The 27,457-nt window shown below is 39.6% G+C and overlaps 1 protein-coding gene across 1 annotated transcript in view; it reads right to left on the bottom strand.

Annotated features, from left to right (window-relative positions):
* Positions 1–27,457, bottom strand: part of Exoc4 (exocyst complex component 4) — a 767,731-nt gene that overhangs the window by 207,820 nt on the left and 532,454 nt on the right. Inside the window, exon 11 of the mRNA XM_036180825.1 lies at positions 18,218–18,437. Within this exon, the coding sequence (XP_036036718.1) occupies positions 18,218–18,437 (220 nt within the window). The remainder of the gene's footprint in view (positions 1–18,217; positions 18,438–27,457) is intronic.

Consider the following 27,457-nt stretch of genomic DNA (forward strand, 5'->3'; position numbering starts at 1 on the left):
GACCTGCAAATTGCAATTGATCATGCAAGCTCCCAAGGTGCCTTATATGAATGTACATCATGTGGAACAGAATGCTAATTTGCTAGTGTATCTTCTCCTCTTTGATAAACAATAAAGTTGAGGCAGGATTCTGTGTTCATCTCTGTTGCTCTAGTGTTTTACACTGACTGTACTGTGTTTTGAGTATGCACACAAGATACGTGTTGGCTAAAGTGCAGAGGATTAGATAACTTTCAAATTTGGAGGGGGAAATGGGAGGGGACAGAGAAGAGAAGTGGGTGTGGGGTGTGGATTTGATTAAAATACATTGTATACATGAATGGAACTCTCAAATAATAAGTAAAAACATGTTTTAAAAACTCAAATATTTCTCAGGTTAAAAAAAAAACACTTAAAATATCAAAGAAACAAAGTTCACATGATTGACAGGTCTAGGCATAATGAAAGGACAGATCTAGTATACTGGTCTTAGAATCAGAAATCTGGATTTTAATATTCTCAGAAAGCACTTATCACTACAGGATTTGGTTATTGGCCCAAGTGGTCCATGGCTGACATCCTAAAGCCATTAACACTGCCTAATGAGCGCCAGTCTCGTCTTCTCCAGTGACCTCCAACTCAGTGACCACTTCTTGTTATTGGTAGACAAACAGACAAGTGCTGAATAAGCCTGCCAAGGAAAATTCGGGGGAAAATTTATTAAGAGCCTGCGTTGTCACCAGAGCACAATCTTCAAAGCAGTGTGCTGCACTGTCATTATCTCATTACAGCAATTTCAACACTTGCTCCTGCTAACTTATTAAAAACATTTTAAATCATTTTCTTCATTGCAGGCACAACAAACTATCTCATTACCCAAATATGGATCACTGCCAAATGATATGGCGAGGGGCATGATGAAAGAACTGCACATAGGCAGGAGGAAGTTAGAGTTCGGAGAGAGGCAATCACAGAACCACCAAGACTGTAAACCAGTACTTGCCAAAAAAAGAATGGCTTTTTCAAATGCTGGCACTCAAGAGGGCTAATATATTATTATTCTCATCATATTATATGTCCTCTAGAAGGCATATATATTTTATTAATTTAAGTTCTTTTACTGTATTACTTAGGCAAAGCATAAATTAACTACTATCCATTCATTCTATACATGGGCAAACATTATAAAAATGCCATGGGTGAGCACATGGGTGGAAATTTTTAGATTAAAATAACAAAAATGAACAATTTCCAACAAACTAAAGTTGGAGTTGGCAAAACAACCTGTAGCAAAATCTAGCTGCTGCATTTTTTTTTTTTTTGGTAAATGAAGTTTAACTAGCTCACAGCTATATGTATTCCTTTACACACTGTCTATGCTTGCTTTTATAGTATAATAGCTCAGTTATTTAAACAGAGATAACCAGAATCACATGGCTCATTTACAGTCCAGCACTTTGTAGAGAAAGTGTGCTTAGCTCTGCTCTAGTTTGGCTACTAGATGAATGGACCAGACACAGCAGCACTATCTGAACATTTGACTCAAAATGAACAACAGAATGACTCACCTATGCTGTGGATATCACTCTGTGTAAATAAAGTTCTGATTGGCCAGTGGCCAGGCAGGAAGTATAGGCGGGACAAGAGAGAAGAGAATTCTGGGAATTAGAAGGCTGGAGAGAAACACCGCCAGCCGCCGCCATAAAAAGCAACATGTAAAGACACTGGTAAGCCATAAGCCATGTGGCAAAGTATAGACTAACAGAAATTGGTTAATTTAAGATACAAGAAACAGATAACAAGAAGCCTGCCACGGCCATACAGTTTCTAAACAATGTAAGTTTCTGTATGCTTTCTTGGTTGGGTCTGAGCAACTGTGGGACTGGCGGGTAAGAGAGATTTGTCCTGACTGGTCCAGGCAGGAAAATCTAACTACACACCTAGACTGGATGGATCAAATGAACAAAGTAAGAGGATACCACCCTCTATGATGAACAAGATAATTATTATTTGAACAACAGTCATCCATAGAGTACAGTCCTAAAGATGAAGATAATTCTCCAACAAAAAGGAGTGGGCTTATTACCAGATGACATTTTATTGCTAGACAACAGAGGACAAGGTCCTTTGAAGAGAAAACAAAGAGGCAGATGGCAAGCCAGGGGAAACACTCCCATTGCTATGAAGGGAAAAGACTCCTTATGTCAGTCAGTCTTTACCTCCAGAGAAGATAGGACATGTGAAAACTTCATCAACTCAGGTGGATTAGTTTTTTTCATAAAAGAACTGTTACTACTGAAATCTGATCTTGGTCCCTTATCACTTTCCATAATACAAAAACAAGTAATTAAGAAACAAATTTGCTAATTTCAAACAAGTCCATTTGGTTGTCACACTCAGTTCCTTTTTAAATACTCTATTTTCTCTGTAACAGGAAAATAGCTTCTTCAATAAGGCAAATGTTATGACTTGCTCCTTGAAAACAAACATGCTATAAAATCCACTTTAAATCTCTATTCTGTCATGTGCTATTTGTGTTTCATTTGTCACAGGCGATTTGCTGTCATTTGGGGCTTACGTTAGCCAATGCTATAAGGACCAACAGAAATGAACATCATTTCTTCTTAGTGCTATAAAGCCTGCTCTGCCACTGTGTTTACATTTAACATCTTCACATTTTCTGTGCTTTTGAGCTGTTTAAGACTGGCCACATAGAAGTCAAACAATAAATATATAAAGAATAAATACCAGGTTATGACCTTCCAATCTAACTAATGGGCAGAAAGTTAGACTTGTGAAAAGCATACATCATAACCACAATTCTTACTGGAAAAACAGCTTTGTGAGTTACCAAAAAAGATGCCACATAATAATTTGAGACAGAAAGTTATTTCTACTCTGATAATAAGTATCACTTGCTCAGATGCTATTTTCTGATCCCAAACTCACCCTGCTTTTGTCTACTGGACTTAGCCTGCAGGGAGTATATTCTGAAAAAAAGGGGTCATTTGTCTAAAAGCTTTCAGACTGGACAGTCTTTGATTTCAGACATGGTGAAGCAACTTCTGTCATAGCAAATTTATCCCTTTTATAGTGTCTTAGTCTTTCAATTAAGACTGACAAAGAAGAAAGTGGTTGCTACTCTCTGATCTTCCACTGGGATTCCCAGGTAGGAGTGCCCCTGGACCATCACTGTTGCGTGGAGAATAGAAGCGGAGCCTCAGAGAAGTCACGCACACTGCTCCATGCCATCCCGCATGTTAGTAGCTGGTCACCAGGAAACACATTTCTAAAGGATAGATGCCTTCCTATCTTTTCAACTGTCTGCATTTTCCAAGTCTTGGCACACAGTAGGCATTTAGAAATTGTTTACTCAATGTACTACAAATCTCTGAATTTCAGACTAAAAGTTTCTTCTATTGTACTATGCCTGTTCATGTTTAACAATGAATTAATCTCTCTTTTATCTTTCAAAAGAATCAGAAGTCACATTTCAAATTATGCTTTTACACAGGTATAATTAAATCTTTAAAAGGTGGGATGGGAAAGAAATTAGAGGCTAGAGTGTAACAGACATTTTATAACCTGCAGATGCCAACAGCAGGCAGCTCCCACCCTACTCTGCCCCCTCCTCCCCCACAGTATAACGGCAATTATATTTCAGGGTGAATAATATAATTATCTAAATGAAACCAGGAAGAAAAAAAAATGTAGGCAACATAAAAGGATTAGCAGCGCGAGGATGTGTGGTTCAGGGAGGCAGGAGGATGGATCCAAGCTGACAATTCCATAAAGTAGCCATCAATTATTTAAATCATTGTGACTTTTCAGACACATTCTGGACACCAAGGAGGAAAAAAAAACACTGTAGAAATTTGAAAACCATAAATTAGGAGAGAGAGGCTTGTTATGTGGTTTTGGCGTGAATCATGCTCTGCCTAGGGAAAGGGTCCAGAGGCAAAGTCACTCTCAATGGGGGAGGAAAGACATTACCTTCTGGGAAGAGCAACAGAACAAAACACCGCTCTTACAGAAAAGTCCAGTGCTGCTCAAATCCACGGAAGGAAACCACTCGGCAGACTAACAGCAACAATTTTCAAATAACACCACAAGTAGACTACAGAGAACTGAGCCAGGAGGAGGGGACCTGGAGTCTCTCTCAGAGACTAGATTTCTAGATGTCACTTTAGACAAGGTTCTCTCGCATGTGGGACCTGGCTCCAGGCATGCAGATGGAGTACTTTCTAAGGCATATTTCAGCTTTGAAAATTCTACTGAAGCCAAGTCATTATGTAAGTATATACCAAATTGTGCTGGGAAAACTCACAACTCAGATTAATTATATCTAAAAATAATTTATAGAATATTATATATTATATACTTATAAAAGGAAATGTCCTGTCTCATGTATATGGTTGAGGCCACAACACTTCCTGTCTGATCTATTATATTTTTACCATAGAAGTAAACCTGCCTGTGACTCTTAAGTCCAGGTCTTGAAAGAAAGAAAGAAACAACTGAAAAAAGCCACCCCCCACCCCCAATCCTGCTATTGTTTGAAACATCTGCATTTGCTAAGCAGGCTGTAGAGAAATTGATTGCTTCTTCACAGGCACAAGATCTGCTTTGGTTAATACTCATGAGGTAAATCTAGTCAATAGTTTCATGAGCCAATTAGCTTAGTTTCCACCTAGATTTAACTAGTTGAGAAAGAACAAAAATAGCTCTCAAGCAAGTCACTAACAATGATTTTTAAAAAACAATTAGATTTGCCACAGAAAAGTAGACATTATAAGTACATAACGAATCATATAAATATTTTAAAATGCAGTTAAGCAATTATGTGAGCTTTGTATTCACACGTAACACAGGGACTAATTAAAAAAAAATCTCAACAACCAAATAATGATTTTATAAATTACAGCTTGTCTTTCAAATTTTGCTGATGAAAAATAAAATCCTTAACTTATTAATATTCTATATATCAAAGTTTCTGATCTCTTCTGCTAATGAATTTCTTGTCTGGCTGGTAAGAATGATTTCTGTCTGCTTTCTCTGCCCCCAGTCATTACTGCCATTCAGATTGGCTAATTCCTTTCTAAATGGTAGATGCATGACACTATACCTTCATCAGAATACAAAACTTCACAAAACAAAGATTAAATGTCAATGCACGTAAGGTTAAAACAAAGCTAGGGCAGCACAGGATCTCAGCCAGTGTGTGGATTAGGACAAAACTGGCATGGGAAACGACCTGACAGACACTGCCTCAGACCAGCAGTCAAGCTTTCCCATCAACCCTGAGGTCATGTTAGAAGGTACACCTGAGATGATATCTCAAAATACACGGTTCTCAGGAAACCATGAGAAACAGTATACTTTGTAGGATATTTTACAAGACACCTCACTACTACCACATAAAATAGAAACACTACTTTTGTGTATTTACTTTAAGTCAACATAACACCAAGACACTTGAAATTAATGTTTATTGCAGCATGATTCATAAGAGCGAAGTTATGGGACCAAAGGAGGTCCCCAGCAACAGAGGAATGGATTTGTAAAATGTTGCGTTTATGCGCTAAATGAATTTTTACATCCATAAAGAAGTTTGTCGTTTGTAGGAAAATGGATGCAACTGGAGATCATCACATTAAAGTGACTTAAGCCAGTCTCAGAAAGACAAATATTGGATTCACTCTCCCGTCTGCAGCTTTTAGATGTTCTATAGTATATATGATCTTGTGTACAGATATGACACAAAAGAGGTATCGAAGGGATGAAAGTGAACCAACAGGGACAAGAGAAGACAGGGAGGTTGGGGGGAAGAGGCTCAGTATACTAATATGTAGTTAAATAAAAATTGAGAAAAATAATAACACAGAAATAAAACATTAAAAAATAAAAACTAAGCTGTCATGGCCATCAAAGGAGACAGCAAGAAACTTCAGGAGAGCTGTTATACTGCCCTTGTAACTTTTTAAATGCAAAAAGTTCCAAAAGGAAAGTTTATTTTAAAACATGATGCTCTTTCCCTTGACAAACAATGGAAGTTTGTTTTTGTACACCCTTTTACAAAGATGCTGGCAGTTCCATTTTATTCATTCAGTGTGTCCCACTATGTGCTAAAGATTTCTACTGGTCTTTGGTAAAATTTGAAAGGGTGAAAGAGAAGGGTACTTTGGTTCGAGAGGCAAGAAATTAGCACAGTCCAGCCTTAGTCTGTTCAGGTTGCTCCCTCTGGTAAAGCTTTAGGAGCCATGGGCACACAGCAGACAAGGTCATCAAAGCACTCTGCAAGTACCTGATAGGCAGCCTTGACCTTGGCACACCAAGAGGACAACAGATTCAGAAATGCTTCATGGAATAAAAGGGGAAAGCAATTAAGCTCTTGTAGTTGAAATCAGGCAAAGAGAAGTTCTGTGCACCCAACGAGCAGAGGTAGAGAATGGCTCATTTAAGTACAATTATCTGAATTTAAATTTATACATATTTGCAAGTGAATCCTCATGTTATCCTGGTCTCTACAGATAGGACCATCCATTGTGGGGATAGCTACAGCCATGCGGGGTAAAAGAAGATAAATATGGGGGAGAAAAAGAAACCAAATAGAGGCCTAGATGAACTTTTCTTCTAAAAAAAACTCTATTCTTAATATTCACAGTCCAAAAAGACTATGATATGACATAGATAACCTGTTAATGAGCTAGCTATGGGTTGTCTATTCCCCAGAGCAAGACTTCCAATTGCCAGTTTGTGTGTACCTAAAAAAAATGAATGAAAAATGTACAGCTTAATCTTTCAACAAATTTGGATGTGCTGCGGTTGATGGCCGCTCCTGTGGATACAGAGGTGATCCCTAGCCCATTGAAGCCTTTGTGGCATGAGGTTGGAAACTTGACAGATTTGAGTGTTTTATTGTGGGAAATCAGTTTGTTGGGTTTGTTTGGCCAGTTATGACAATCAATCAAAAGAATGACCTCAAACACTGAGCCTGGGCTCACCTATCTCAGGCGGTTGTGAGGTCACTGCTCAATGTTTCAGTCTAGAGAAAAACAAAACCTTCACAGGAGACAGTCTCCTGTTCAGGGCAGTATGACTAGGGCCCTCCATCAGCTGCCTCTGTGACACCAGGTCTCTGTCCTTCACTGTATCTGTAGATGGCAAGCCACATTCTTCTTGAAAGGGCCCCCTATTGAGTAGCTGTATTTTTAACAACCTTTCATGTTTCCCTGACAAACAGCAATAGGAAGCAGGTCTGCTGAAAGCCTGAGATGGTCACTAGCCTGTTTGTCTATTTAACTATTTTTCTCATTCTCCATCCACTTCTGCACCCCAGTCTGTCTGTCCTTTCACACCACTGAGAATCTTGTGTCTCCTGCTTGGGACACTTTCTCCTGCCTGCTCCATATCTGCACATTCAACAACACCCAGTATCCTTCTATTTGGTTCCTTTTTCTCCTCCATATTTATCTTCTTTTACCCCGCATGGCTGTAGCAATCCCCATGATGGATGGTCCTGTCTGTAGAGTCCAGAATGCCATGAGGACTCACAAGTATTTCTCTTGATTCCTACACCCCCCAGTGCCTCTCCTTACCACATACAGTGCCTGGCTTCTGGACCATCCCAGCTGGGGTCAGTTAGACACTCTTCCTGGATTTGTGGGTGTGACAGATTCAGACTCCCTAATTAACAGACTCCCTCCTAAATTTTTCAGATGAGGAAGTCTAGCTTTAAACTTATATCCCTAGTCACCTTGTCCCATGACATTCAGAGATGAGACTATAAGTTTAGCAGAGAGCAAGGGTTTACTAAATATCTCCATTTAGTTTCAATAGCATTTTAACACGGAGGAATTACTGGACTGAACCCTGTCATTCTTGTCAGAGGCCGTGTACCAGATTTCTCTGGCCCACTGTAGATGCCCACACCAAGATTAAGTGCAGACAAGCTGAGCATTGCATGGACATTGAAAAGCATGAGGAAAACTGGTGCTTTCCTTGAATGGTTGATCTTTAAAGGGCCATTTAACTTTGAAGTTGACATGGTCTTGTATCATTCTCCTCACTTCTCACTAGAACGTCTCTAAGCCAAAGTGGCAACATACAGACAGGGCAAAAATGACTTAGGATAAGAATCTCAAAAATTCCTGAAGTACAGCAGTTCTCTGTCTTATACTCATCTGGTTCCTCCCAGTAATCCCGCCGGTTCAGCAATTCCCTCCTAAGAATGATAACTATCATTTGCTTGGGCTGTCAAGCCAGCCTTTCTCTCTTCCTAGTGTCTGTTCATGAAATGCTCTTCCCCCTCTAACATCTAAGGAAAAGGAATAAATCTGAAGATGCCTTTGTTAGCACATAAAGTCAAATATATTTCAGGCAAAGGCAGCCCTCTAAAGATCTGAGTGACAGAGTGTTAATGTAGCTCAGCCCCTGTCAGCACATCTGCCATAAGTCATTACCTTCTATCCTGCTTATCCACAATAGAGTGGGTTGAGGAAAGATCAAAATGGACAGCAGCCACTCAATGTTTCAAAATATTTATCTCAAATGTGGCCTGATACATGGAACCATCTAGGGGACAAATTAAGCTGCCCATCAGCACACTTACCGTTACTCATGATAGAAAGTAAATCAGAGTCCCAGCTTAAAGCCCCAGGCTTACCCCTATACTGATGTTATTTTCAAACAGCCCTATGCTCAGCTTCTGAGCACTGAGAAAAGCTGGTAGACAAGTATCACTGGCTGTAATTACTTTCCCATGCAGACGTCCTCATGACAAAACCTTCTAGCTCGCTCTGTTTTCACTTCCATTTTTAAACAATCCTGTAACATTGGTCTCATAAAACAAAAATATGAGATGTTTAAGGATCCCCCTATAAAATATATAGGGTTAAATATACATTTTTTTTAGTGGCAGACAACAGGGGGAGAAAAGATAATCGAGGACCCCCCTACAAAATATATAGGGTTAAATACACATTGTTTTTTAGTGGAAGACAACAAGAAAAAAATGACAGCTAATGTTTATTTCTAGCCCTTTTGTACTACTCCAAAAGCCTAACTATCTATACTCAGTAGAAGTTAGGTTAAAGTAGTTATTTTCCTTCTCATTTTACAGGAAGATTCCTAAAGAAGACTTATTAACCAAAACTTCACTAAGAAAACCAGACAAGAATCTATTCTTTTATCATTCAGAGGTGAGGCCGAACCTTTAAGATATTTGTAAATAGTGAAGTTGCTCATATAGTGTGTTTGGTCTACCTGTACATACAAATCATTCCTTATTCAAGCCACAGCCTTCTGCAACAGCGGTGAGAGAAACAAGTTCTCTTATTGTGTGATATTGATAAAGGCCCTACTTACAAATTAATCTGAGTTAGTCAATTTCATGTTCCATGCCAATATTTAAAGGAAACTTTTGGATGAGTACTTCTAACAACTGAGTGCTCCAAAGAAAGCACCTATGGTCTCACTCACTGTGGCACCTACACATGCCTATTTTTAAAGCACTGTGTCAATAGGAAATGGTTAGTGATGAATTTCTGGCATAGCTGAAGAGAAATTGGAATGTGCAGGTTCACCTATGCTACCAAACCAATATAGGAAAATGACAGTGGCAGAATTTTGGCTGGAGAGTATGTGGTTGTTTGGGGACATGTTTTGAACTTTCAGGTGCTTAAATATTTTCACAAATTATTCAAATAATAGTTTCTTAATTGGCAAGTTCTCATGTTGATGGTTTAATCATACACACACACACACACACACACACACACACTAGAAAAGATCAGTGCTATGTTGGAGTGGAAATGTCCACAGCTGATGGTAGTGGTCTATGAGGTTGTGAAACCTTTCTGACCTGGATCCCTGCTGGTAGTCATAGGGCTGCAGGCACAAGCTTTGAGGGTGAGAGGCAGGCCTTGCCTCTAGGCTTGCTGTTTCCTGACTGCCAACATTATATGGCCAACAGCTTCACTATGCCTTCCTCACCATGATGGACTCTCATCATGAGCTAAAGTACATCCATCCCCCATCAAGTTGCTTCCTTCAGGTATCTACTAACAGAGAGGAGAGAAGAAACTAGCACAAGAAATGAGGCTTTTCATTTACTAGGGAATATTTCTTCAGGAATTGTCTAAGCACCAATCTCCTTGATGCTTGTCAGAATGAAGGGATTATGTTGTTAAGTGAACCAATAATACCTGTTGTGAATGTCTCAGTACGTAGAGACTTTCTGAAGCTCTGCTGGATACATCATACCCACGATATTTCTCTCCTTGTCTGACAGTAGCTTGGGCAAAGGTCCTTTTCATCCTCCAGATAAGGGAAGGGAACCCAGGGATGGTATTCAATGGGACTCATCATTCTTAGGGACATCAGACTCATGCATCTGTGCTTTCCCCACTTTACCATAAGGAAACTAAATAGAATCACAAAAGAAATGATAAAAAAGTTAAAAAGATCTAAGCCATCAGTAGGACTAAAGGTATAGAAAAAGCACATCTGGATAATGAGAACACAGGTGAAGGCAATGAGATCACAAGTCTCCCTTATCAACAGAAGTATATGACTGTTTGAAGTTATGGTGACAGACAACCCAAACAGAGACAAGAATAAAGGTACTTCCCAGTACTCCATCTCCCAGGACAAAGTCTAAACTAGCCACAAATTGCTGGTTAATTGAGGCTCCCGCTTGTTGTGAAAAAGCCAATCAGCACTGCTAGTGAATAAATACTAGGAATACAATTCAAAGAAAACAAGAACTGTAAGTGATTAGCGTTTCTTTAAGCATAGAGGTACACCAAAGAATGAGATTGGATTCCAAAAAGCTTTACTTTTCGAACTACTTTTTCACAGTGAGAACATTAGAACCATCTCTAAGAGCTTGAGGAGGGGGGTGTCAATTGATCAGCTCTCTTTTCAATTTAATGATTTTCATGATGACTTCCAGCAGACCTTAAATGGAACTAATCTATTTACACTAATAAAGCTGAATCTATTCTGTACCAGAGAGTGGAATAGTAGAATGGCAACAATGGCTGTGATGCAAACGCCACTCAAAGGCAACATTCTTCATGTTAACATAATTCGATCTGAGGAAAACAATATGCTGTGCCGCTATCCATATATCCTTGGGAAGACAGAAAAGGTTACTGGCAGTGCTTTGACCTAGCTGGGAAGATAATAAGTTTGGGCATCAGTAATTATCTCCAGCAAATAATTGTACTGTAAGCAGCTGTGTCCACTACAGCTTGACTGGGATTCCTGCAATCACTCACCTATCAATCACTCTCCTTTGGAACCCTGTTGACTCCTAGAATGCAGACTACCCTGGGCAGTTGCTTTCACAGCAATACTTCCATACTGATTCCCATGGAGAGGTAGAGGAGTGAACCATGTGCTTCCAAGCCCACATCTTCAACATGAAACTTCAGAATGTGACCCGGCTTGGAAACAGGTTCTTTGCAGATGGAAACATACAAGATTAGGGTGAGCTGTAAACCTACTGAAAGTGCCCTTATGGGAGTCAGACAAATGACAAATGGAGATGGGGTCTGGACTTATGCTTCTAGAGCAAGAACAGCAACAGCCTCTAAAAAGGGTCCCTTCTAGAGCCTTGGAGGATTTGCAGCTTCTGGTATCTTCAACAGTGACAGAGTAAACCATTTAACACTATAAATGTTTATTTACTTGTTGTGTACGTGCACATATATGTACACTACAGTGCTTGTATAGAGGTCCAAGGATAACTTGCAGGAGTCACTTCTGTCTTTAAGGTTCTAAAGATTGAACTCAGGTTAACAGGCTTGGTAGCAAACACCATTACCCACTGAGCCATCTTGCTGACCCACAGAATAAACTTCTTTTGTTTTAAGCCACTGGCATTGTATTAACTTGCTTCAGCATTCCTAGGAAACCAGTCCACTGACTCTAAGAGTCATAAAACCCACATGCTACTCCTAATTTTTTCTAACCAGCAGAGGGACTCCAAGAATAGGCAAATGGTGCAGATATAGCATCCTCTCCTGCTTGCTATCAGGCTAGGTAGAGGGGAGCTAGAAAAGTGACTGGGTGGGTATTAGGAGTGAACACAGGCTCATGGGGAGAGGACAGCAGCCTGAAAATCCAGACAGATGGCAGGATATTGAACAGCCAGTGACAGGGGTCAGATAGCCTTAGAAGTGAGAGCTAGGAGCAGGAAGGTACTGTATTAGAGCCCTTTATGCTAAGATCCAGTCACACGTGGTGTGAGCAAGAAGAGAGTATGTCCTATAGTCATTACCCACTTAACCATTATCATGTTCCTAGACCAATATATATATATATATATATATATATATATATATATATACATGCTAAATAATTTGGTCACAGAGAAGAAGCTATCAAATGATGTAGCTGGAATCCACTTGTATGTGATTCCAAAGCTTATGTCTATGGCTTGTTTCCCAATATGGAACTGAGTACCCTGTTACAGACCTGACGAGATAATGCCTGAGCAATAACTTTTTATGTTTTCCTTGTCAGAGAAATAACTGATTCAAAGCAGCAATCTTCAGAGAAGTGGCACCAATTCTGGCTGAATGCTGGGATCACCGGGCCGACTGAGGGAGTGTGGGCAGTGGTGCTCCCTGGGTGACTTGAATGGGTTGTGTTCCTGAGAACCACTGATCTAGGGCAGCAGGTGGAAGTGGGAAGTGGGGCTGACTGAGGAGGAGGTGCGAGTTTGGTGTTTGCAGGCAGACTGCAGTTATTTCATTTCTCCGAAGTGACTCTGGCAAATGCTAGGGCAGTGAGGAAAAGGAAATATGCTTTAAATGTTTCAAGACGGTTTCCTCTTACACAGCTTATGTTTGTTCCTCCAGTGATAGGAAGTTTGAGCCTGAGCCTGAGCATTAGGGAAGCTGCCTCTGTCCCACATTGTCCTTTCTGAGCCAGAAAACATGGGCTCCTCTCTTGGGAAAGCACTCTGCAAAATTCTGCAATGTGCCAGACTAGGAAACAGCTTCTGCCATCATGGCAAATATTGTTTTTGCAATGTCTGGGTCAGCGTGAAACAATGTAGAATACTTTTTAACATGACTACGGTTGCTCACCACAAAGTTAAATATTCACAGCATTAGGTCCTGGGACTCCTTACCTTCAAGATGGGCATAAAGACACTAAAAGAATGCTTCCTCACCTTCAGATTAGATTAAAGCTACATGCAGGGCTATTACAATCCAGGTACGAAGTTCAGGAATCTAGTTCTCACAAGTTCACAAGTTCCCAGGTGATGCCAACACTCCAGGCTACAGGTCACATGTTATGCTGTACTAGTCTAGGGCATTGCTTCTCAAACACAAATACACAAACATGTCAGATGTGGACAAGATACAAGTGCAGGCTGAGTCAGAGGTCTGATGGCCCTGTCTGTAGGCAAATCTCCAGCTACCAAATGGTAAAGATTCACCAATGGGGTAGGAGAGGAAACTTCAGTGGACCACTGCTCAGATGGTTGCCCATTCAACAGTTTCATAGGCAAGGAATAAAAAACATAAACTATTGGTACTGTCACTTAAAAAACAAAGAGACAACTATGGGCCCATCAAAGGATATGTTAAATTATCAGACAACAAAACATGTGAGGACTAAAGTGAACCAGAGTCCAATCTCTCTCCTTATGTCTATGTTTCTGAGTTAAGGTTTCTATTGGTGTGAAGACACACCATGACCACAGCAACTCTTAGAAGGAAAACATTTAATTTGGGAGCTCGCTTGCAGTTTCAGAGGTTCAGTCCATGATTATCACAGTGGGACATGGCAGCATGCAGGCAGACATGGTACTGGAGGAGGAGCTGAAAGTTCTATATCTTGATCCACAGGCAGCAGGAAATGATGAGAGACACTGGGCATGGCTTGAGCACATATGAGAGACCTCAAAGCCTGCCTCCACAGTGACACACTTTCTCCAAAAAAACCACACTTAATTCAACAAGGCTACATCTCCTAATAATGCCACTCCCTATGAGCTTATGGGAGACAATTACATTCAAACTACCACACTATGGAATGAAAATCTCTGGACCACCTCAATGTCCATCTCAAACAAAAGTGCCCCTAGTTCCATGCCAGAACGCTGAGCACAGAGCTTCAAAACTCCACATCCAAAAAATGGCTTAGGAAAAATGAAGATTTTTTTTCCCCCCTAACTTCCTTAGTTTAGCTTGGATCAACAAGCTTAACATAGCAGGAGTTGAGGCCATTTTGCAGAAAAAGCAGTGGCAAAGAACATCTCAGGAGTCTAGATGAGTCATATCTAGTTTTGTAAGTAGTAAAAGAGGTAAAGAACCATGACATTCTGATTTAGCAATGGGTAGGTTTTGAAACTCAAGATCAGAAATTTTGTGTCATGAGAGGAAAACACAGCCATGTATGTCCATTCAGGAAGGAAAGCATCATTTTCATCTATTCCTTCACTCAACCATTTATTAAATATTGAAGATTGGGACAATCAAGATGGACCAGAGGGAAAAGGCACTTGTTGCTAAGTCTGATGACCTGGATTTGATCTTCAGGACCCACAGGGTGGAAGGAGAGAACCAACTTTGGCAAGTTGTCCTCTTATCTCCAGACATGCACCATGGTGTGTGTACATGCATGCGCATGCACAAACACACAGACACATTCACACAAATAAGTAAAATTATAAGAATATTCATATAAATATTATTAGATATTTGAGTCTGGAACTAGAGATTTTGGAGAGAACCAATGGGGACGAATACCCAAGCTCTCTATTGTCAATGTGTTAGGGCTGAAGCAGATGGTCCTTTCCTTCACTCTCTGGGAGGCAGTATGGGACAGTAAAGGATCTGGAGCAATGCTCCTCTAACTATGGCAACAGTCAGTATCCCCACAATCTGTTGTGAATATATGCTTTTAAGAGATACAATATGCCTGTACTGAATCCACCAGGTTTAAATGAATCCCCAGGGGAGTCTTGGCCCTGGAGGAGATGGGAATAGAGGGGAGGGGCTGGGGGGAAGGTGGGGGCAGGGGTGGGAGGGGGGAGGACAGGGGAACCCATGGCTGATGTATAAAATTAAAACACAAATATAATAAAATAACAAAAAAATATTTAAAAAAAGAGATACAATAAACATGAGTTACCAGAGAAAGAAATTCAAATCCTAGAAATATATAAGTTCCAATGTATTAAATTCACAGACAATGTCCAAGCACTAAAAAGAAATCGACGTGTCTAAAGGGTTACTCAACTCTGTGTCTGGTAGCACAAAGGTAGCAGGCAGCTTGCAGACAACCATAGTCCTCAGACTAGGATGTACAAACGGTTGTAGAGCACAGGGTTCAGGACAAGACTTCTGGGGTGTGAACTAACCTTCCCTTTGCTAGCCAGAAGACTCTGGGCAGGCAATTTAATTTAAGAGCATCAAAGATCATGTCATACAATCAAAGCATATATAAGCTGGTTCATGTAAGGCACTCAGAAGAGTGTCTGGCTCTAGTCAACACTGCTAATGTGCTGACTACTATCATTACCAATATCACTTCTGTCATTACTTCTTGTTCTGCTGCGCTGCGTCATTTGAGGACCACCTCTCGCACAGCATTGCACCCATAAAGTGGGGCTTGCTCTTTTTCTTCCTATTAATTCCCTTTCTTCCCTTCACATAATTGACCACAGAAAGTAAAATTATCAGTGCAAGTGCACGTTAGCACTCTCAGATACGTCTCCTCATGACATGAAGCCTGGGTTGCTTAGATGCTGTGTTGGGGTGGGGAGCAAAGACAGACCTGAGGCTCTCCTCACAGAACACCATACATTTCACCTACCCATCAGCCAACGAATGAAAGCAGCAGTGGACAACTGTCCCTCCTTCTCCCTGGAAAACCCAACAAGGCTGATGACAAACGACACAGCTGCTGCCTCAGGGGAAGAGCACATGCCCTGCTCTCCTCTGTGACCTGACAGCAGTCTAGCCGAGGGGTCTCTTTACGCTTCATGTAACTGAGCACTTTCCCCACCTGCGTCTCTCGCAAAAATTGCCCCCAGCCCCCTTCTTAGTGTGTCTTGCATTCTCAGTTAATATTTGTAAGACCTACTCACCACATTTGCTTAGATTAGCCACTTACAATTAGCTAGAAATACAAATGTAAAGTAGACATGGAGATACCTTTAAGAAACACTGAAATTTTAGCATAGGAAATCATGTTAGAAGACCACTTATAATTGTTATAAAGAAAGAGAATTTTTCAGGATGGAAATTTCATTATCTCGGAGAAGAGTAGGTAAATTTAATGACTATACCCTCAGAACTTTGCATCTTCAAAAATATAATTTTAATGTACAAAAGAAGGCAAGACTATGGACCATATAACAAAGCAGGTATTTTAGCTCTGAGCATAAACTTGGAGGTTATTAGCTGGAATGGCTTTGGTCTTAAGTTTTACTTACTTATGTGTAATTATGCCTTGATAAGGTAAAAAAGAGAACAGGTAGAGTCCTTCCCAGACTTAGACAGGAGTAACTGATTTAAAGAACAAAAGAGAGACACTAATACAAAATGGTGACAAGTTTGAGATTTGACAGGTACACTACGGAATGCCCGGAGGTGACATTTAGCTGGCAGTGTATGGCCCAATGTGGGTTAGACGATGAATCTCAACGTGTATTTGCTACATAAGATCATGTTTATTAAGGTGAATCTTTAGTTCACAGATTTACTAGATAGTGTATTGTGCTCTCCTCATGTTCCCCTTAAACACAGTACATGATATACGATAAAGCTGTTATTATATAGCATGGCGTTTCAGGATAATAGATACTCGGTGGGTTCCTGATGGAAAAGAAACTCATGGTCAGACAAATCATAGTCACTGTTTCTCGTTTTTTCCCATTTTGAATTTTTTCATTGAGTTTATTCATCTATTGACCCATCTATGCATGTATGCACCTGGTAACATGCATGAGTACTTCCTGTCACCAAGAGCGAGCTAGGATTTAGAACTTACCTCCTAGTGGGAAATGATAGAGGACAAGTTAGCAAAAGTGGTAACTATATCTGTGATGAATGTTAAGAAGGAAAAACCCAGTGTTGGCTTGGGGGTGTAGTTCAATTGCAGAATGTTGGCCTTGCATGTACAAGGTCCTGAGTTCAATTTGAAGTTAAACCAAGCAAGCAAGCAAGCAAGCAGCAAATACTAAAGAAATGGTCAATGGATATTTTGTTTTTTGATCCTGATACAAAGTGCTCCTCCATTCAGGTAATTCAAATGAAGAGCTATCAATGAAGAGATAGCTTACAGAAGCAAGCTCAGGGTAGAGAAAAGGAATCAGGGGTGTTGAGGATACAGAGACTCTGATAGCAGAAAGAGGAGGTCAAGGAGTGAGGAGGAGACGCTGTTATCAGAGCCCACAGATAGCAGAAGCTACCGCTAGTGAGGAAGCTTCAGCATCACAAGTAGGGAGGAAGAGACAATTCAGCTTCTTTCTTCTCTGACCTTCGGGTTCCTGCTAGTGATCCCTCCCAGAAGAACCCATTCAGAAGCCACTTGGCAAGATGACCTCATTGGGACAGTACACAGGGATTGACCTCAGCCTTGAAAATACATGAGGAAGAGAAAAGGACGAATGAGGAAAATCAGAAAAGGGACCTGGCTAGGTAGTAGCCTGCTAATCCTTCCTACTCTAGGATGCATTCACCAGTGTAAAATATTTCTTTCAAGGACAAATTCTAGACGAACAGTGAAGAATTGCCTGAATGTCAATGAGACTCACCATCTCCCATAGTCAAAGTTAAACTATTTTTTATTCCTTTCACTATCTTGGGAATTTCCATTATCCAAACTATATCAGACCTAAATTTCCCTAGTGTCTATTTAATTTATTTCCTTTTATTTTGTCCCTGCTTAATATAGAACCAGATGGTAATTCTTCTTCTTTTCTAAAGTTATGACTCCTGCCAAGTCACAAGAAAATGGTGATTAAAAACAGTATTTTTGAGGCTGGAGAGAGAGTTCAGTGACTAAGAACACTGGCTGGCCTTCTAGAGGACCTGGGTTGAATTCCTAGCACCCACATCATGTGATTTACAACCATTTGTTTAAACAGATCCAACACCCTCTTCTTGTCTCTCCAGGCATCAGGCATACAACTGGTATACAAATATATATACATAAAAACCACATTTTAAAAAGTTAGGAAAAGAGTAAGTTCTTTCTCTCTTATTACCTGCAGAAGAGGTCTCTGCACCCCCAGAACCTTCATGGTGTCTGCATTAGCTAGGACCTTCAAGGGGTCTGTTGTTTTGGTGACTCCTTCAATCTCCTTGTTAATCTCAGCCAAGACTTGATTAAGGAAGATGTTTTTGATATACATGGTGAGGAACTCACGAAGGGGACACTGTTTGGCAGGGCCAAGTCCCAAGGCATGTTCAATCTCCTGAATAAATCTGGAAGACAAACAAGAAGGTGGTTAAATAAATCAGAAAGACATAAATATGATACCACACACATCAGTATCTGTGGGCTCAGGCTGTTTCCATGGATACAGCAAGGTCATCATTCCATCTCAATACAAGTTTCAGTTTTTTTAAAAAATAAATTATTTCACTAATTAAATGAAATAAGATGGAACAGAAAAGCATGACTTCTTCTATGTATGGTAGAGGATAATACTCTGGTTAATTCTCAAAGGAAATAAGATTGTAAGAGTCAAAGGAAAAGTATAATAAACAGAAAACAAAATTATAGGGCAAACTAAAGAGCATAACCACAAACAGCACTTATTTCCTATTGAACTTGCTTATATATAGTGTGTGAATATTCTTTTATTTACAATGATATCGAGTTTGCAGCAGGATGAAAAAGGGAAAGAGCAGGAGTTGCAAGACAAAGGAGAATTTAAACTAAATGTTTTATGTTTAATTTTATGTTTTTTATTAAAACAGCTAAGGTGTATATACCAAAATATTAACAGCTATCCTAACTCAGAGATGAATCTACACCATCGTTTGCACTTTTCTGTAGACACAGACAGCCTTGGTTTCAATGGTTTGCACTTTTCTGTAGAGATAGACAGCCTTGGTTTCATTGGTTTGCACTTTTCTGTAGAGATAGACAGCCTGGGTTTCAATGGTTTGCACTTTTTTGTAGAGACAGCCTTGGTTTCAATGGTTTGATACACACAAATTTAACTTACTATAGTTTAGTTAAATGACATCAGCCCCCAACAACATAGTTTAAAACTTATAGAATCACAATATAGTTAGCACCATCCATTCAGTCTAATTATACAAAACCAAACTATAATATTATCCCTCCAGAATCCTAAGTATAAAAAACTGCGGGGCATTGTGGTCAGTGATCAATCATTTCTTTCCAGTCTATTGCAAATGGCCATTGTGTTCTGTTTATTCAGTTCATGTACAGACAACCAAGTATGAGGTTATGTTGTCTCCTTGTCACGTGTCAAGTGAAAAGGCCACGTTGCATTTTATAAAAAGCAAAATAATTAGCCAATACAGATAAAATACAGGAACAAAACTAAATGAGATGACACCAGCAGTGAAATCTGAACTGAAGGCAAATCATCTTATAGAAGAACTAACATGACCATGACAATTTTGACACTGCCACTTCAAAATCATATGTAACCAAAATAAAACTTCTTAACATAAACCCGCAAATTGGCTGTGATAGAAGAGAGGGCAAGGATAAAGAGGGATGGGCCACCAGAGCAAGCCGAGAACTTGCTGGGAACTCCTGGAGGTACTCTACAGCAATGGGACAAGAAGGCTAAACTGCTCACAATGACTAAAGTGTAGAAGCACAAGGTTGCCGAACAAAGAAAGACACACATGTGGACCCATAAAGTACACAACATGAAGCCAGCAAGCACCATTCAAGCATGTTTTAATATTTTTAAAGGAGATAAAGCACTTTAACTGTGTTTCCAAGGTCCCAGCTACTGAATACATTTTAGATCTTAGTTTCCTTGTTTTCATTTCTACATATATTTACATGTTTTGACAGAACTTTTCAGAACACAAACTAAATAAGAATAGCTTGTAGTGTTTTCTTACATGGTCATTTTTATAGTTCCACAATGGCATGCAAAGCAGTGGCTGCTTGTAATGTTTTCCCAGAAGAGAAAAAGAAAAATCAAGACAAAAGATAAACAAATAAATGTAAAAAGGTTTTTAACTTGTATCACAAATGTTGTCCAGAAGTAAGATTAAAAACCCACAGATCTTAGTAGAAAGTGGTCAAATCCAGGAAAAGAGCATGTAGAAAAGAGAAATGCAATGTTCATCAAACATAAAAAAAAAAATCTCAAAAAGTAAAGTATTCCGATTTTTGAACCTATGTGCTAGGCCAAATCCCAAAGGTGTGAAAGAAAGCACACTGTTGGTGTGAGTGTGGGGAAGGAGGCATGTGCACACAGCACCCGTGCAAGGAGGATCGGTGCAGCACATATGAAGGGCATGCTGCACTATTAGTCAGAACCATGTGCAGATTTCCTTTCCCCCAGAAACACCACTTCTGGGACATACTCCCCAAATCTGAAGGCAGAAAATAACCTTAATGTTGATCAGTTAGGTGACAAGCAAAGAATTGTGGTGCAATACACTGGAATGTTGTGGACCCCTCCCTGCCCTCCAAATGGGAAAGCTTTGGCTCCATGGGTATGAAAAGCTCACAGCTCACAAGGTTAAGTAAAAACAGGGAGTGAAGATCAATGTGTAGTTAGTGGTACTTACCAAAGTAGTATAATCTCATTGTATACTTTAGCTTGTAGTCTCACAAAAACCCAACAGGTACCTACCTGAAGGAGGTAGGATGGAGCTGAAGTTGGGAAGTGGGAATGAGAATTTTCAATGATTATTTTTTTAATATTTAAAATGATTACAAACTGAAGGGTTAGCAACTAGATTAAAATTAAATTAAAAAATTAAAAAATTGCCTACATATAACATGATTGTGTTCTTTCTCTTTCTCTTCCTCTCTCCCCCTCTTTGCACCTGCCTTTGTGGTATGTGTGTGTGTGTGTGTGTGTGTGTGTGTGTGTGTGTGTGTGTGCGCGCGCGCGTGCGCGCGCGCGCGCGCACGCAGTGCTAGGAAGTAAAGGGGTGGTTATTACAATGACAATTACAGTGTGACTCGGAATTTGGGCAAAATGAGAAACTGAGACAAACACACGACTTCTTACCTGTTCAGCAAAGGAAAGGAGGTTGAAAGTGAACCTCATCCATCTTTAAGGAGATGGTGAGTGGAAGAAGGCAGGAAAAATGAGAGGCAAAACAGTTAGCCACAGCCATAATGTTAAGGTCTTACAATTCCATACTCTGTCCTCTGACCCTTCTGATTCTCTGGACCTTGCAGAGGAACCCCTACCCAGGTGTACTCTGGGTCCTTTGGTCTGCCTCCAAAAGAAAACTTGTTATTTACCTTCCAAAGAGTAAATGAAAAACCTCCTTTCAACAGAAACTCATTTGTTTTTTGAAGAGGGACCATGGTTTTCTAAGCAAGAGTACTTATATTTTCTTTTCAAAATCTTTATGATCAGAACAAACTTTGTACTAGCCAGCTAGTTCTCAAAGTGACCGAAACCTTAAATTATCCACATTTTTTTCTCTAGTTATGTATCCCTAAAACATGAGATAGTTTCAAACAGCACTGGCAGAGGGTCCCCTATCACTTTCAATGAGCCACCTCTCGTGAATACAAACTATTCATTCCCTAGAGCACACCACATCCATCTCCAATGACACATCCAGGTTGATGTTGTCATTTTTAACTTGAGGGGATCCACTCAACATGTTTCCAAATCTGCTTTCAGAGCTGTGAGGGATCTCAGCAGAAAGCATGAAACATGGGAGAATGAGAGAAAAATTAAGGATGTTTCCAGACCCCTTTCTAGTCAGAAAATGGGAAGAATGGTAGTTACCAGGGTGGGAGATGGTGGTGGGGATGTGTTCATCAAAGGATGCCAAGTTCTGCTAGATGTGAGAAATCAACTCAGATCTATTGTACAAGGTGGAGACTTCAGTTAATGAATGCGACACATGAAAATCACACAAGATAGATTTAAGTAATTTTAGCACAAACTATGGCAAATATGAATGGTAATCACATATGTTTTGCTTGGGTTAGCCATTCTACATCATGTGATATGCCTTAGCATACATAAATTTCTTCTTGTTTTTTTCTTTTTATTTATTCTTCTCTCATTCAATACATCCCAACTGCAAACTCCCCTCCCTCCACTCCTTCCAGTTGCCCCCACCCACCCCTTGATTCACTGCTTCTCCGTTTCCCTTCAGAAAAGAGCAGACCTCCCTGGGATATTAACCAAATGTGGCATAACAGGAGGTAAGGGATCCCCAAATCAGGCAAAAAAGTCAGAAACACCTCCACTCCCACTGTTAGGAATCCCCCAAAAATCTCAAGCTTAACAACCACAGGATATGTGAAGAGGACCTAGTGCAGACCCATGTAAAGCAATTCCACTAAAATCAGAACAAGACAAGGCTGTCCACTATCTATGTATCTACTCAATATAGTACTTGAAGTTCTAAATAGGGAAATAAGACAACTGAAGATCAAAGGGATACAAAATGGAAAGGAAAAGTCAAAGTATCATTATTTGCAGATGATATGATAGTATACATAAGCGACCCCCAAAATTCTACCAGGAAACTCCTACAGCTGATAAACACCTTCAGTGAAGTGGCAGCATACAAAGTGAACTCAAAATCACCAGTTGTCCTCCTATACACAATGACAAATGGGCTGAGAAAGAAATCAGGAGCACAACACCCTTCACAATAGCCACTAAAAATATAAAATATCTTGGGGAGTAACCCTAACCAAGCCGGTGAATTTCAAAGAAAGAAACAGAAGAAGGCATCAGAAAATGGAAGGATCTCCCATGCTATTGGATAGGTAGGATTAACATAGTAAAAATGGCCATCCTACCAAAAGCAATCAACAGATTCAATGCAATCCGAATCAAAATTCCAACATCATTCTTTACAGACCTTGAAAGGACAATTCTCAGATTCATATGGAAAAAGAAAAAACCCAGGATAGGTGAAACAATCCTGAATGGAGTATCACCATCCCTGATTTCAAGCTGTACTACATAGCTATAATAATAAAAACTGCAGGGTGTTGACACAAAAACAGTCATGTTGATTCATGGAATTGAACCGAATATACATAAATGTTTTAAAAATTAAAAATAAGCAAATACATTGGCAAGCTATGCTTGTGTTGGCAAAAATAACAAAGAAAGTCTTCTCCTAACTTCTTGAGAGGTGAACCTTGCTCACTGTCAATTGTGACAGGAAGACAACTTCCGGAAGTAGAGTGGTCAAAAACACAGTACTCAGAGTTGGTATTGCAGAGGTTGGACCAAGTTGCAACAAATAACTGAGTCTCTTGTGGCCTTACTTCTGCACACTGTGAAATGTGCAGATACCACCACCTCCTCACACAAAAGGACTGAGAACGACATGCAGCAAGTATAGTAAGTGTGGCAGCTATTCCAATAGTTAGTAGTGTTTTCATAGTGCAAGCTTGGGTGAGGATGGTGAATCTCTAGTGGGATACATCGATAATTAGATTTAGACTCTGAATCCTTGAGAAACAAATAAAAAAAGTTCAGGGATGACCAAAATGTCCATATGGCCAGAAGTGAAGTGTTAAGTGCTCCCTAAGTGCTTACATGGGCACAGAGCAGAGTCTTGGGAGAAATATATTAAACAAGATATAGAGCAAAGGAACACATTTTGATCTCAATCCATAGTTCTTGAAACTAGGATGCAATATGCCTGACAACCAGTGCCCTACCCCTGTCAAGAGTTGGGATTAGAGGTCCCAATGAACAATATAAAAGAGAAAGAAATTTCATCCCTCATCCCCACCACTCCAGTGTCAACTGGTTCCTCTTTTGTCAAAGAACATTCAATGGGTCTGTCAGTTTAACTCTGCCTTCCTTTTGGGCAAGATGGCTGCTCATACTACCTTCCCCTGCTCATTCTCAGAGAATCGTAAACTCAGTCTGTCATGCTAATGAGCACATTATTAAATCAAACATCTGTTAAGGAACATTAATTCAGGTTTTATTACAGGTAACCCCACAGTGAACATCTTCATTCTGTTTCTGGTAAACTATTTTAACAAGTGCAAATATTGTAAGTAGCTCCTGATATTTTTCCTGGGGAAGTTTATATTTTATTTCCTGTTCTCTGGCCCCAAATCCCTATAACATGTTGCTTGTTTCATATTTTGGGATTTTTTTTGTCTATTAATAAGCATTTTTAAGATGGTCTGTTGAACACGAGGAGAGAGGTACAGATAGAGGTATAGAAGAAAATCATCAAGAGTCCAATCTTTCAGCACTACGGGAGCAAGAAAACACTGAATATTTGATAATGTCAGAGAATCCCATTAAGAATGAAAACACATCCAAGTTAAGCTAGAACACAGATGGAACCCTGTGAAAGGGGTATTATCTAATCTCCAGAAGTGCTGTCAGCTGGGGATTTCCCAGACCTATGAATGATGAGCAGTCAAATACAGACTCCAGGTGCACCTGTGCATGGAAAGGAGCCAATGAGAATCAAGAGAGAGATCGACAGAATGCTGTGTGTAGAGTATCTAATCACAGGATTTTGAAGACTGTTCTCCAAATAAGCCTCTTAAACAGAGGCTGTAAAATAGGATAAACCATAAAGCAAATAATGAGGCACATGACTAATTTTCACTGCAAATTTAAAACACTTCTCTTATTCCTTAAATTTAGTATTGATAGTTATGTATTTATAAATATTAAACTGGATATTTTCATTTCATACTATCACTGAGGGGAATTTAAAAAGTCTATGCATGCATAATAACTGTATTTTTAACTGATGTTTTGTTGCAGCAAGTTACTTGTTCTCTGGAAGCCACAAATGAGCACCCACTGCCCAGTTTTTTCAATTATATTTTTTACCTTGATGTGGTTCTTATCTAGAGAATTTATAAACTAATTAAAATTTTACCCAAGCATCCCCAGTCCCTTGTTCAGCTAGCCTCCTTATCACATACTATATTTTATTGTAAAGCATCATTTCCTATTCTAGTTCAGCAGAGAATTGTGGCTGGTACCAGTTGAACATACCATCAAGCACAGAGGATCTCCACCTGCTGTAGACATTGCACTGAGAGCAGTGACCTTTATTTATCTTAATGAAAATAGATGCCAGAAGTAGACTTACAGTAGGACACGGTCTATTCAAAAATCCCAACTGTACTTGATTTGCCTGGGAAAAAGAAACCAACCTAGAATCTATTATATAGAGTCAGAGTCTACCCCAGACATGAGCTCATCCTTGTACAAAGAACTGAAAACAGTTAGTTATACATAGAAAGATGAGACTTTGAATTCTAATCCAACTAAGGCCATGAGAAACACAGGAAACAACTTGGTCTATACATAGAGGCAACACAGCACATGTGGCTTTTTAAAGACATGTTTTGAATTTACTTGATACTTCTCACATTGACATCTAAGGCTGAGCAAAGTGGTAGACAACCTAGGCAAAGGAGTGAAGAAGGCTCAGCAGAATTGATTGGAGATATAGTCAACTTACTTGTATTACCTTGGTGAAAAGAGATCGTTTAGAAATGATTTACAAAGGACTCATTCAGAAACAGCAGCAACAGGCATATTTAAGAGCATAAATCAGTAGAACATGAAAACTGAAGAAAAATCCATAAAGGTTAATGCACATTGGAGCACATTTGCCTCTTAATTCATGGAGTGAGCCACTGGCACATCGGGGAGAAGCTCTCCCTCAATAGTCTGTAATTGCTCATGCTGAGTCTAATACGATCTGTGCCTTTTGTATATAAAGATTTTCTGGGGAAAAGTACAAAATAAGCTCATCATTGCAGAGCCCAATTGTGTCCTCGGCTCATGCCCCTAGGAGACAATTTGCTGAACTAATGAAATCAGAAGGGGTTTGGGTGCTCTTATTTGTAATGAGTGAGATTCATGCCTGGGTCTTGAGGAGAAACGAGGTAAAGATCATTAAGTAACGAAAGAAAAGAATATTACCTATGAAATTTGGACTCTGCAGGCTTACAAACAAATTTAACTTTCAACGTCTTGCCATGAGTATATTGCAAATGATTTGAGACTATGCTTAAGTGCTCCTGACAGACTGAAAAGCACTTTAGGAAAAATGAAGTAAGCCTCTTTAAAATGACAGCTGTTAAAACTTTTAAGCATATAATTTGGAAATTGAAGTGAGAGTTAAACTCTAACCCTTAGTATAAAACAATCTTTCTTTAACCCCTCAAGATGCAAATAATAAGTCAATAATATGGGCTATTGAACCAAGCTCAAAGGCAAGATGATAATTTTTCTATTCTGATAGGGTTGAATTCTGTTTTATTGCTTCAACTTACTTTACTTACAGTTAAATACCTTTTTATGTTGTCATATAAAAGATTAATCTGTCAAAAAAATTCCAAGAAAAATTTAGGAGAAGAAGCCTATGGCATAGCTAATACACTCTCTTCTGGGGCTGGAGAGCAATGAGGCCTTAAGATACTCTAATACGAACACAGGGGGATGTGGCCCACATTGCTACTGTTGCTACATCAGTAGGAGTGTTATTAATAACTGCTCATAGCCACAGCTCTCTTACCACGTCTTGCTCAAAGAGCTTTATGAGGATTTGTCAATATAAATTTCACAGGCATCCTAAGAGGACTGCACTATTGTCTCCATTTTACACAGGATGGCACTGAGATTCCATACACAGAGTGCTGTGTGGAATCGCTGTGCTTTGGGTCACAGTCCTTATAATGCTGCAAGGTAGAACACACGTACAAGTGGCATTTGGAAGCAGAACTGACTGGCAGCACACATCAAGATACTTTCTCAAGATCAAACAGCTGGTAAGTGAGAGGGCTAAAATTTGACCTTGGGCAACATGATTCCAGAGATCATGCTAGACATCAGTCTATTCTAATACAACTAATTCTCAGACATTCAGGCCTAAGGTCAGGATGCTTGAGGTGGGCTATCAGTAGAGGTAAGTCTACACTGAGGTCTAAAGTGTTTGGTAATGAGTGGATAGAAAAGATTATATTATCACCATAAAATATTTTAATATATCAAGAATATTTATCTTAAAATAATTAAATATTTTTCTTTGGTTTTGTTTTGTTTTTTTTCAATGTAGGGTTTCTATGTGTAACAGTTCTGGCTGTCCTGGATGGCCTTGAACTCACAGAATTCTTTCTGCGTCTGCCTCCCAAGTGCTGGGATTAAAGGTGGTTACCCACACCTTTAATAAGATAAGTAAATCATACCTTCAGCTTAAACTATTGGTCCCTGACCTGCATTTCCAATCACCTGTGATAACCTCCTGATAATTCAAATTATGTCTTACTGAGAATTCTTCACTGC

This window comes from Onychomys torridus, chromosome 3 (assembly GCF_903995425.1).
Source record: "Onychomys torridus chromosome 3, mOncTor1.1, whole genome shotgun sequence".
NCBI classification, from domain to species: Eukaryota; Metazoa; Chordata; class Mammalia; order Rodentia; family Cricetidae; genus Onychomys; species Onychomys torridus.